The sequence below is a fragment of the Meleagris gallopavo genome, chromosome 1 (genome assembly GCF_905368555.1).
Source record: "Meleagris gallopavo chromosome 1, MGAL_WU_HG_1.1, whole genome shotgun sequence".
Taxonomy (NCBI): Eukaryota; Metazoa; Chordata; class Aves; order Galliformes; family Phasianidae; genus Meleagris; species Meleagris gallopavo.
In genome coordinates this window covers 173,957,008-173,968,860 of record NC_139404.1, presented here as the reverse complement: position 1 = coordinate 173,968,860, position 11,853 = coordinate 173,957,008, and the positions used below count along the sequence as shown (strand labels likewise).

Sequence of the window (11,853 nt, the reverse complement as noted above, 5' to 3'; positions counted from 1 at the left end):
TCTGCTAATAAAAAATTCAAAGTTTGTGGCCATCCAACCAATTCCTTACCCACTTCTCAAACCTGTATCTCCCCAGTGCAGAGATCAGGACGTGGTGAGGGACCACGCCAAAGGCTTTGCATGAGCCTAGGTAGGCGACATCCGTTCAGCTCCTGGCAGGGACGCACAGCCCATTCGTGGGAAGCTCTACAGAGGAAAACGAGTATCTCCAGCACCAGCATGCCTGAGATTGCTGCTTAATTCTGCCTAGATTCTGGCGGCTTAGAGGAACTGTTTTAATCACAGACCGAGAGATCACCGACCTCCGAGCCGCGAGCCGATAGGTAAGGACGCCGTACCGCCCTCTCCTCCACGAGGCCCAGCCCTCCACAGACCTCGCATGCGCGCCGCCGCCGCCTCGGCCATCGCGGTGCCCGGGGTTGGGATCGCGGCCACGTGATCTCCCGCATGGCCGTGGAGGGCGCGGCGGGGAGCGAGCCCGCGCCCGGGGGCGGCAGCAGCGTCGGGAGCGCGCCCGCGCCTGTCGGCAGCGGCAGCGTCGGGAGCGCGCCCGCGGCCAGCGGCAGCGTCGGGAGCGCGCCCGCCGGCAGCGGCGTCAGGAGCGCGGCCCCCGCCCGCTCTTTCATCTGCTCTTTCCCCGGCTGCGATGCCGCCTTCAACAAGGGCTGGCGGCTGGACGCGCACCTCTGCCGCCACACGGGCGCGGTGAGCGGGGCAGGGCCGCGTGCCGGCCGGGGGCGGATCGGGAGCTGCGGCCGCCGCCTCTGAGCCGCCGCGTCTCTTTCAGAGGCCGTACGTCTGCCTGTACGAGGGCTGCGGCAAGAGCTTCACCAGGGACTTCCACCGCGCCCGGCACTTCCTCACGCACTCCGGGGAGAGGCCCTTCGAGTAAGGCCCGGCCTCGGCCGTCTGTGGCGTTGCGCTGGTGGGAGCGGGCAGGGCCGCCCCTGCGGGGTGCGATTTGTGACGAGGGGACGTCGGCCGCCGTAGTGGGGCGGCAGCTAGAAAGCCTTGTGTTTTGCTGAAGCTCCCCCTTACGTGGCTTCCGGCGGCTTTCGATAGTGACTTTCCCACTGGCTTTTCATGTCTTTAAAAAGACTATTTGTATTGTGAGTGCGGCTATCTTCGTCGTCTTCTTGCCCGGTGATGGGGTTACGTGCTTTGTGTGCGGTGAGAAAACTTGCTTTGTTTGCAGGTGCACAGCTGAGGGATGCAATCAGAAGTTTGGAACAAAATCAAACTTAAAGAAACACGTTCAACGCAAGCATGAAAATCAGCAGAAACTCTATTCGGTGAGTGATGACCTTTGGCACTACAGAATGGGGCTAAACAAGCTCCTCTTGTGGTACCTGAGGGCGTACCTGGGCTCGCTGTGCAGAATTTGCATGAGTTTGTGTGACTGGGATATCAGCCAGCATGGGTGGATTGGGCTGTCGTTGTTTGGCTTGATGATAACTTATTTCCTAAACAGTGCAACTTTGAAGGTTGTGGCAAGTCCTTCAGAAAACATCAGCAACTGAAAGTTCACCTGTGTCAGCACACCAATGAACCGCCCTTCAAGTAGGTAGATCATTTTGCTAATGAACTTCAACAATTTAAACACTACAGTTGAAAACATGTGCCTTCTCTCAACCTTTTCATTGATGGGGCATTTAAAACCTGAAAATAAACTTGCAGGAATACTCTCATAGTTGCCAGCACACTTCTTTAGCTAATTTTCTGCTTTCCAAGCAAACTGTTGATCAGCAGTCACGATGCTCTATAATTTCAGCTCTCCAGGCACTTTTCCTAGTATTTATTACAGGTTCGTGGGAAAATCAAACAAACAAACGTTGAGTTTACGGAGTCTGAAACATGAGCAAAATGCTTGCATGGCTGCTCTGGCTGCTAGAATTGTACAAGTCACCTGAAGCTTCCACCTTCTGTGCATTTGGACAGCTCCCTATGTAGGGAGGGAGATGAAGTTTGATTCTTCAGCTAAAATGTAACTTGCTGTAATGGGAAGCATTATGGAATTGACTTATACAAGGGATGAAGCAGAACAAATCTCTGGGCAGGGGGAAGTGTGGGTTGCCCTCTTAACTTGTTTGTGACTTGAAGAAAAACTATGCAGGTACAATGAGAGAAGTTAAACCAGTGCAATTTTACCTAGATGTAATCACGAAGGATGTGGGAAGAATTTTTCTACTCCAAATAGTCTAAAGCGGCACAAGAAGATACATGAAGGTAACACACTTTTTCTTTTTGCTTCAGTTGTGTTTTGGCAAAGGAAAAATGACTCTTTCCAATGTGGATGGTACTTCCTGGTTCGTGACAGACATGGAAGTGTTCTGTGCCTAGTGATTCAGACAGACAAAGCCAGAATACCATTCTGAGTTGCCATTTGGGTTACAGTGTCAGGACATTGCATCATTCAGGTTACAATATATTTATTTCTGGCCCGCTAAACCCAGCTCAGTTCCCCTTAGAAGTCATTTTTGACTTCTAAAGTGCTTCCTTGTCAATAATCTATCTTCTGGAGAGAAGATCAGCTAATGGTTAAGGCTCTAGCTTAGATGTCCACAAGTTAAGATTAACTGCCAGTTCTGCTGCACGTTTCTTATGTAACATTGGCAAAAACCACACAAGCTTGCATTTTTACTGTTCTCACGTGAAAGGTATTTAAGTAGAATTGTCAGGAGGTGGTCATGTAGATGTTTGAGCTTATTCCGCTACACTGCTATCCTTCTTTTAGTATTCTTTGACAGCTAACTTTGTTGTTTTTGTTTTGAACTAACACTGGAAAGCAAGGAGATCTGCGACTAGGAAGAGTATCCCCAAACCTGTGACTCATATTGTGGTACTTTCTTAAGACTTGCTTATAGTTCTTTGATCTTTGCAGTCTTGGTATTTAAATAGCATTAACTTTCTGTGGTTCATTTAAAAGTCATCTTGTCTGCTTGATAAAATGGTAGTCTCTTTAGGCTGGGGAATATTACTGTATAGTCAAGTTCCTGGAATATAAATATTTAGATAGAAATATAGTATTATGGTTATATATTTGACTGAAAGTGCATGGTTGGTGGGATATAAGTTTTACTTAAGGCTCAGGGAGGTGGAGTACCATAAAGCCATTTAGGTTGGAAAGGAGGTCATCTGGTTCAAATCTACTTCATTAGACCAAGCTGCTCAGGGCTGCATGCAGTCACGTACTGAATGTCTCCAGAGGCAAGGGTTTCACAGCCTCTCAGGACAACTCGTGTCGGTGATAAAAAGGTTTCTTCATAAAACGTATTAGGAGTTTCTCATCTTCTAACTTGTGTCTATTGCCTTTTGTCCTACCATGTAGAATGGGGAGGAAGATGAGGAATACTTAACTCTAATTTTCAAACACTGAAAATGGAGTTCACCCTTGTAAAATTAGACTGTTTGCCACAGTGTTTGTGATGTAATCATCTGTTGTCTCTAAAAGGCTATCCGTGCAAGAAAGAAAACTGCTCATATATTGGAAAAACTTGGACTGAGCTTCTGAAACATAATAAAGAAAGCCATGCAGGTAAGCTTTATATGCATTAGCAAGCAACAAGAAACAAAATGCATGTGTGAAGAGTAGGCCTTGCTGAACTCACTACTACTAGGTCATTGTGCCTAAACCAACTGTTGACTAGCACTTAATGGTAAAACAGTTGTCACTCTGGCTAGATCTTTGATTGATGAAAACGTTAGTATACTAACTTTGATTTATGATTCAGTTAATGAATAACTGCATAATGTAGGATTTGGGATCTGGATAATTCACATTCTTTTCTAGTCTCTGAGTTCCCTACCCTTCATGTGAGTTTTTGCTATTTTCTAGAGGACTGCTGGGGTTTAATTCTGAGTTCCTGCAAGAAGCTGTTAACTTATACTCTGCCTCTCTTTCCCTCTTTCCTTCCCTGACTCAGAGCCAATTGTTTGTACAGAGTGTTCTAAAACTTTTAAACGCAAAGATTACCTCAAGCAGCATAAAAAAACACATGCTGCGGAGAGGGAAGTCTGCCGCTGCCCAAGAGAAGGATGTGACAGAACTTATACAACTCTGTTTAACCTTCAAAGCCATATCCTCTCTTTTCACGAGGAGCTGAAACCGTTCTCTTGTGATCATCCTGGCTGTGGAAAAGTATTTGCAATGAAGGTATGTATTTTCACACAGTCTTACTCTGAACTGCATAATCTGAAATAACGACATTCTTTTTTTCTTTGTAACTGTAGCAGAGCCTAGCAAGGCATGCAGTTCACCACGATCCTGAAAAGAAAAAGCTAAAAGTAAGTTATACTCTTAAAGTCCTCCTCTGTGAGGTGACAAAATACAGTTGAGAGAGTTAGTATTAAGTGTTTTAGAATGTGGAAAAGCAGGAAAGCAAGCCAGCTATCTACTTAATTTGGGAGATTTTTGTTATCTGAAGGTCTTGTAAATAACATGCTGGCCTTTTCCCTATGTTTTTTCTGCACCTCCATTGCTATTCTGTACACACGTGAAGTTGCTAATGCTGTACTTATTTCTGCCAGGCAAAGCGTTCTCGCCCTAAGAGGAGCTTAGCCTCTCGTCTGAGTGGGTACATTCCCCCTAAAACACAGCCAGGAAAAGATGCTGTGACAGAATGCAAGACAACAGATCCGCCCATGGAAAACGGAATACCAACTGTTGAAATTCTGACTCTGCAGTAAAAGTTAACTGCAGATTTTCTTCATCGAATGACCAGTGCAAAGCCCAGCAAAAAACCTTTATTTTACAGTCCTTTTTGTAATAGGATTCTTTGTACCTCCTCATAAAGTCATTAATGCAACTCACTTGACTTTGGCTCTTGATTTTCATCTTTCTTTACCATACTGTTTTTCTGTTTTTCCATCTTCTGGTATGCTTTCAACTCTTTGTCAGACATGTGTCTCAGAATGCACATACTTGTTCCTTCCTTAATGGCTTTAGGCTTGGAAAGGTAAGTGGCTTTGTCAGACATAGCCTCCAAAATCTGATCAAAAAGCATGAACTGAAAAGAGGAAAAAAATAGGATAAAATCCACAGCAATGCTTAGAAATATTTCAGGCTGTTTTGCTAGTTTTGGTTTGAACACTTCAGCTTGTCTTTTCCCAACCATTCATTCTTTATTCATTAAAGTAGTATTAGGAAAGTCACCAGGATTATGCCATTTCCTAATGTTTAGGCTAAATTATTAATTCATCCTGTTTTGGTTTTAAAAAAACAAACAACAAAAAAACCCCACATTTGTGCACATGAGAAGAGGTGAAGCCCTGAAATCTTTATAGATAATTACTTTGCCACTTTTGAAGCACAATTTCAGTAGCTTTCTACACAGTACTGTCTTCAGAAGAACAAGTAAGTTATTTAAGTTATCCAACTAAAACATAAAAATATTTAATAAACATTACTACAAAATATCTCAGCTGGCGTAAGGTACAGATGGGACAATTTTACAGCCCACTTAATAAGCTGATGCTACAAAGAAGCTCACTATTCTGCCTGCATTCTTAACAAAGCATAGTACTTGAATTGTCTCTATGGGACTGCAGTGTTTGAACACGAGAAGCGACAGCTAACTTGATGGGACACAGACATTCACATCAAAACCAAATGATGCATTAAACTCAGAAGACAGAACGGTATGGGAGAAGTAAATACAAATACAGCTATTTCATGAAATGGACTGTCCACTTACCATGTCTGTATTGCTATCTCTTCCCTGTCGGATAGTCACTTTAACATGGTATTTCTTTTCAATCCAGTGTGTTATCTGTTTAGTCTTAGTCTCCAAGTCATTCTTGGCAATAGCTGAAGAAAAGGATAACTCCTTCTGAACCAGCACTGTTTAAAACAGAACTAAGATTGTGTTAACATAGCACGTGAGAAACTATCTGCTCTCTTTCAGCAGCCTCCAGTGCTTTGCTTAACCCCCTTTCCCCCATGCTGCTTTCTCACACACAGAGTATCCCAGCCTCACTGTGTCAGCACTTACCATCTCACCTTAGAAGGGGTAATTGGTATTTCAGTCACTGCTCTAAAGGGAAGATAAACTGCATGTTTAGAGCACACATGGAAGTCTCTTCAGGTTCAGAATGCTTAAAGTATTTTTGTTTTCACTGCAGTTTTGTTCATACCACCCACAATGCAGGTCTAACAAAGATAAATAGGCAAACATTGGATCTGGACTTGAGAATTAGTGTGGAAACTCCTACATCTTGCACATAATGTAGCTGAATTTGAAAGCTTTAAAAATAAATATCTATTCATCTCAAGCTTGTTTTCTTGCACAGTAAAATATCCAGCTGGAAGTACAGTACAATTATGCTCTCTTCCTCCATAAGAATTCTCTAAATTAGTTAGCACGTGCATAATCTTTTTGTAGTCTCTGAAACAGAAAAACTCCCTACCACAGTATGCTCCCTAAAATGAGAACTCTGTCCAGAGCACAGATACCTTCCTTAGCCCGAGGCCAACAAACAAGGTCAGATGTCTTCTAAAACATCCTTGCCAAACTCAATTTGTTCAACTGTTCGAGCAGATTGGCTTTAAAAAAAAAAAAAAAAGAAAGCCTGCTTCCTCTCTAAAAGAAAGAGCTCCAGACTTTTTCCTTCTAGCAGCAGGCTATGAAGAGAAAGTTTCACAACCACAGTTCATGATCACTGGAGGCAAGTTTGTGTACGTTGTACACAGAGTTGTAAAAAGTGTCTGTCATTTATGCCTTAGTAGAAGAAGAGAAATTCAGTGAGCCTTACACGACCAGAGTCTAGCTGTATTAACTTAAATAAAAATAGCTTTAAAAAAAAAAAAAAAAAAAAAGCCAGCAGATGCCAAAGTAGTAAATCCTGAGAAGGCAATAGTAGGCTTCCGTGGAGAAGACTAAACTAATCCAAAATTTTATTTTCACCAGTGCAAATCCCTAATAGCATGGACTGCAGTGACGTTGCAGGATTTACACAAATGCAAGTAAGAGGATTTAATCCGCTGAAACCACTTTTAATACAGCATTTTTCAAAGTGCTCAGTGTTGTAACATTAACAATGCATGTACCTGTTTTTAGACTTGCTTTTTCTTTCTCTGCACGCTTCAGCTTCTCCTCATGAATCTGTTGCCCAGTCATCAGTCTGTACACAGGAGGTTCTGCGTTCTCACGAAGCAGAACCAGTTTCAGGTTATGTTCATCCATCAGTCTGAGTGCCTCTGCTCGGTGCATATCTCCTAAGCTCTCTCCATCCTGGTTGATTACGTGCAAAATCCGATACGGAATTCTTCGCCCAACGCTTCCAAACGCTGCTTTCTTTTTTGGATCTTTGCGAGATTTTTCAGCTGTACAAAATGGCTGAGCAAATACAAGCACATTTGTCTTTCTAGGATGGGGCACCGCCATCCAGAATGGAGGGAAAACTCCCTTTTGTGTTGTCTGTGACAGGAGAGTACCACAGAATCTTTTTGCATATCTAGTCTCACTTCTGGTTGTTTGACATAAAAGTTTCATCACACAAAAGGAAGTCATTCTGAGGAACAGGAAGAATAAGAAAACAAGTTACCTCCAACTGTCAGATTCTTCGAGTTAGCGTTATCAGAAAGACCAATTCTGGTTCAGTAAACCCCAAGCCTTAAAACCACTCTTTGGAAAAGATGCAGTGTTACTCTACAAAACAAGCAACCAACAGGAGCTTTCCAGTAACAAAGAGGGCTTTAATCCAGAGAGAAAATCTTACAACGAAAGAAAATGTATAGAGTTGACATTATCTTCAGTATCTTAATATTTGAGCCTGAATCCTTTTAGAGACTCCAAAACTTCCAGCTCATTTCTCCTCGTGAGTATCTACTGTGACACAGCTGTGCAGAGATGAGCCAGTGGTTAAAAGGGAGAAAGCGTTGTCAAATAAAAAGACATGTCTCACTTTTAAACCTGTGTACTTTCAGTGCAGGGTTTTGTTTTGTTTTTCATGAAATACACAACACTGGGACTTCTTTCAGCACCTTTGGGAAGCATTTTATTTAAGCCATGTTGCTTCAGATCTGTCTCAGTTACCCAGTGAATGAAGTGGTGATCCAGGCAATGCCCATCAACAGCCACCCCAACATCTGCCAAGTTTCATAAACTTTAACCATACAGTACAAGATTACCATGCACAATATTCACCATGGTATGGGACAAAGCAAACATTACCATACTTGACAGTATGTTTTATGCCAGCATTGAAAACTCTTCCTAGGATACATGCAACTTGCTTCTCATTAAGCTAACCCCAAATTGTGTGTGTTTCTCAGGCAAGTTTTCCAATGATCATTTCATGCAAGTAATCCAGATGGTTAGTTGATTTTATATGGACAAAGCACCAGCGTTATTTCTATAACCTAAAAGCAAAAAGGGCTTGCTGTCTCTAAACCTGAATTCCACGTTCAGCCATGCCCCAAAGTTGAAACAGTACCTTAATTACAAACCTATTTTATCAGGCATTTTAAGTATTTATTGCCTTTTTCAGTTTTACACAAACATTAAATTTAGGATGGCATAATTATAATGAGCTGAGCTTTTTTTGCAGTTGTCAAAACTAGCAAGATTTCTTACATACAGCTATACACCTATGCAGCATGAATTGTTTGGAAAGTGCAGTTTATGGTAGACATTCCACCAGACCATCTGGTAAAAATCACGATCATGAGACTTTTTTCTCAGGTACTGACAAAAGTTTGCAGAAAAAAAAGGCAAAAAATAAAGGCAGTGGTAAGGCTTTTCTGCAATACAAGGAATGGAAAACAAGCAGCACCTGACTATTCCTCTCATTTTGTTACAGACTTCAGAAATCATCTGTTGTTTTTTTTAACAGATGCAAAAACTTCAGTATAAAGAGTGCACCCTCAGTAAGTTTGCAGATGATACCAAGCTGTATGGTGTGGTCAACACACTGAGGGACAGGATGTCATCCAGAGACACCTCCTAAGCACTGGGCTCAGGAAAATCTCCTGAGGTTCAATAAATCCAAGTACAACATCTTTTGCACCTGGGCTGTGGCAATTCCTGCTATCAGTACAAGCTGGCGGATGTAAGAGTGGAGCACAGCCCTGACAAAAAGGACTTGAGGGTACTGGTGGATAGGAAGCGGGACAGGAGCAGCAATATGCCCTTGTAGTCCAGAAAGCCAATCGTATCCTGGGCTGCATCCAAAGCAGCATGGCCAGCAGGGCAAGGGAGTGATCCTCTGCTCCTCTGCTCTGTGCTGGTGAGGCCTCACCTGGAGTACTGCGACCAGATGTGGAGTCCTCAGTACAGGAGAGACATGGAGCTGTTGGAGTACATCCAGACAAGGGCCACAGAAACAACCCAAGGGTTGTTGGATGGAACACATCCCTGTGAGGACAGGCTGAGAGAGCTGGGGCTGTTCAGCCTGGAGAAGAGAAGGCTCCAGGAGGACCTGAGAGTGGTCTTTTAGTATATAAGGGGGGCTGTAAGAAAGAAGGGGACAGACTCTTTCGAAGAGTGCGTTGTGACAAGACAAGAGGGAATGGTTTCAAATGAAAAGAGGGAAGACTTAGATTGGTTATAAGGAAAAAGTTATTTACAATAAGGGTGGTGAGGCACTGGCACAGGTTGCCCTGAGAGATGATGGATGCCCTGTCCCTGGAAACACTCAAGCTCGGGCTGCCCAGGGCCCCATCCAACCTCGCTTTGAGCACCTCCAGGGATGGGACACCCACAGCCTCACTGCCCTCTGAGTGAAAAGATTTCCCCTGAAATGTGACCTAAACATCTCCTCCTTCAGCCTAAAGCCACTCCCCCTCGTGCCGTCACCGCACGCCCCTTCAGGCACAAAGCACCAAAACCACATTTACCTCAGCGGAACCCGGCTCCGGAGGAACACATCCTCCAACCCGCCCCGCGCCTGTAGCGCCCCGCGGGCCGCCCTTACCTGCCCTGGCCGGCCGGGAGGGTGGAGCGCGGCCTCCCTTCCCCTTCCTCTTCCTCCCCCTCCCCTTCCTCTTCCTCCTCCTCCCCTTCCCGGCCCCACGAGGACTGCGCACGCACCCGGCCGGCTGGGTAGGTGTGTCGGTGTCGGTGTCCTCGGTGCTGCGCCGTGCTATGCGGTGTTATCAAACAGGGTGCTCACATTCCCGCTCTCTGTTTCAGGCTGGTTAGCAAAGCCGCTTTGTTTTCTTTCGTGCCAAATCAAGGCCTGTTCTGCCAGTCCGTGCACCAACACGTAGATAATCCAGAGCATTTAAAAGGAACAGGGATGGTGGCAGGAGGTTGCTTGTCCTCAGAATCACAGAGCCATACGGGTTGGAAAGGAGCTCTGGAGATCACCTACTCTGACCCCCTGCTAAAGCAGGTTCCTTGCTGTAGGTTGCACAGAAAAGCGACTGCATGGGTTTTGAGTATCTCCAGAAGAGATATCCACTGCCACTTAACTCCCATCTTTTCGATACAGTTTTAAGTTGAAAGAGGGAAGATTTAGGTTGGATGTCAGGAGGAAGTTCTTTACAAAGAGTGGTGAGGTGCTGGAACAGGTTGCCCAGGGAGGTTGTGGATTCCCCAATCCTGGAGTTGTTCAAGGCCACGTTGGATGGGACCCTGGGCAGCCTGGTCTAGTATTAAATGGGGAGGTTGGTGGCCCTGCATGTGGCAGGGGGGTTGGAGATTCATGATCCTTGTGGTCCCTTCCAACCCAGGCCATTCCGTGATTCTGTGATATTTATAAGCATTGATAAAATCCCTCTCAGTCTTCTCCAGGCTGAACAGCCCCAGGTCCCTCAGCCTTTCCTCACAGGAGATGCTCTGAGGCACTGTTGCTTTCTGCAGCAATTCCCTGAGCAGCAGTGACCTGAGGGAGTGGGCATTACCTACATGCTCAGGATGCTACTGGGAAGTTTCCTCCATGTTCTTAGCCCAACTCTGGGAGTCTACATGTTCAGTTGTCCCTGAGGAGGTGGGTGCTTGTTCTGGTGACTGTGTTGGGGTGGATCTGTGCCTATAGTTGGCAGAGAGCAAGGATGCTGCCGTATGGGTGACACGGTTCTCCCCTACTCCTGAATTGGAGCTCTGATTCCCAACATCTAGTGCAAAACTTTTAAAGTGCCAAACAAGGTCTTCGGGAATTTGTTATTGATACTATTGGGCTAATGCAACACCTGGAATTCTTGGCCAAAGACCTAAGACCTTGGCCAAAGACCTCTCCTGGTGGACAAGAAGCTTGTCATGAGCCAGCGTGTGCTTGCAGCCCAGAAGGCCAACTATATCCTGGGCTGCAATAAAAAAGGGATAGCCAGCAGGAAGGGAGATGATTGTCTCCCTCTACTCAGCTTTTGTAAGGCCCCATCTGCAGTACTGCATCCAGGCCTGGAGCTCCAGCACAAGAAAGATGCAGAGTTGTTGGAATGGGTCCAGAGGAGCGTCACTATGGTGATCAGAGGGCTGAAGCATCTCTCCTATGAGGAAAGGTTGAAGGAGCTGGGCTCGTTTAGCTTGGAGAAGAGAAGGCTCTGAGAAGACCTCATTGTGGCCTTCCAGTACTTGAAGGGAGCATGTAAACAGAAAAGGAACGGCTGTTTATAAGGGTGGATAGTGACAGGACAAAGGGGAACGGTTTTAAACTGAGACAGGGGAGGTTTAGGTCAGATATTAGGAGGAAGTTTTTCAGTCAGAGAATGATGACACACTGGAACAGGTTGCCCAAGGAGGTTGTGGATGCCTCATCCCTGGAGGCATTCAAGGCCAGGCTGGATGTGGCTCTGGGCAGCCTGGTCTGGTGGTTGGTGACCCTGCCCATGGCTGGGGGATTGAAACTCGATGATCATTGTGGTCCTTTTCAACCCAGGCCTTCTATGATTCTATGAAGACTTTATCATATAAC

At 45.1% G+C, this 11,853-nt stretch overlaps 2 protein-coding genes and 1 long non-coding RNA gene across 6 annotated transcripts in view; 2 read left to right on the top strand and 1 right to left on the bottom strand.

Annotated features, from left to right (window-relative positions):
* Positions 1 to 373: 373 nt before the first annotated feature.
* On the top strand, positions 374 to 4,805 carry GTF3A (general transcription factor IIIA). 2 transcript variants are annotated; one of them, XM_085216118.1, is made up of 9 exons: positions 375 to 705; positions 788 to 888; positions 1,196 to 1,292; positions 1,472 to 1,560; positions 2,153 to 2,226; positions 3,452 to 3,535; positions 3,924 to 4,153; positions 4,231 to 4,284; positions 4,528 to 4,805. In XM_085216118.1, the coding sequence occupies exons 1-9, from the start codon at positions 448 to 450 to the stop codon at positions 4,684 to 4,686; spliced, it is 1,146 nt and encodes a 381-aa protein (XP_085072244.1). In that variant the 5' UTR covers positions 375 to 447; the 3' UTR covers positions 4,687 to 4,805. The 2 variants fall into 2 exon arrangements, with proteins under 2 accessions (XP_085072245.1, XP_085072244.1); XM_085216119.1 differs by lacking the exon at positions 4,231 to 4,284 and having other exon boundaries at positions 374 to 705.
* On the bottom strand, positions 4,728 to 9,987 carry MTIF3 (mitochondrial translational initiation factor 3). Of its 3 annotated transcripts, XM_085216120.1 has the most exons (5): positions 9,913 to 9,969; positions 9,238 to 9,448; positions 7,046 to 7,509; positions 5,694 to 5,839; positions 4,728 to 5,006 (listed from the first exon to the last, which is right to left on the bottom strand). In XM_085216120.1, exons 3-5 carry the CDS (start codon positions 7,506 to 7,508, stop codon positions 4,797 to 4,799), a joined length of 819 nt encoding a protein of 272 aa, XP_085072246.1. In that variant the 5' UTR covers position 7,509; positions 9,238 to 9,448; positions 9,913 to 9,969; the 3' UTR covers positions 4,728 to 4,796. The 3 variants fall into 3 exon arrangements, with proteins under 3 accessions (XP_085072246.1, XP_010727213.2, XP_010727214.2); XM_010728911.4 differs by lacking the exon at positions 9,238 to 9,448 and having other exon boundaries at positions 9,913 to 9,987; XM_010728912.4 differs by lacking the exon at positions 9,238 to 9,448 and having other exon boundaries at positions 9,836 to 9,942.
* LOC104917540 (uncharacterized) overlaps positions 9,940 to 11,853 on the top strand; it is a 20,024-nt gene continuing 18,110 nt past the window's right edge. The window contains exon 1 of the long non-coding RNA XR_014881089.1: positions 9,940 to 10,040. This is a non-coding gene — a long non-coding RNA (uncharacterized LOC104917540). The remainder of the gene's footprint in view (positions 10,041 to 11,853) is intronic.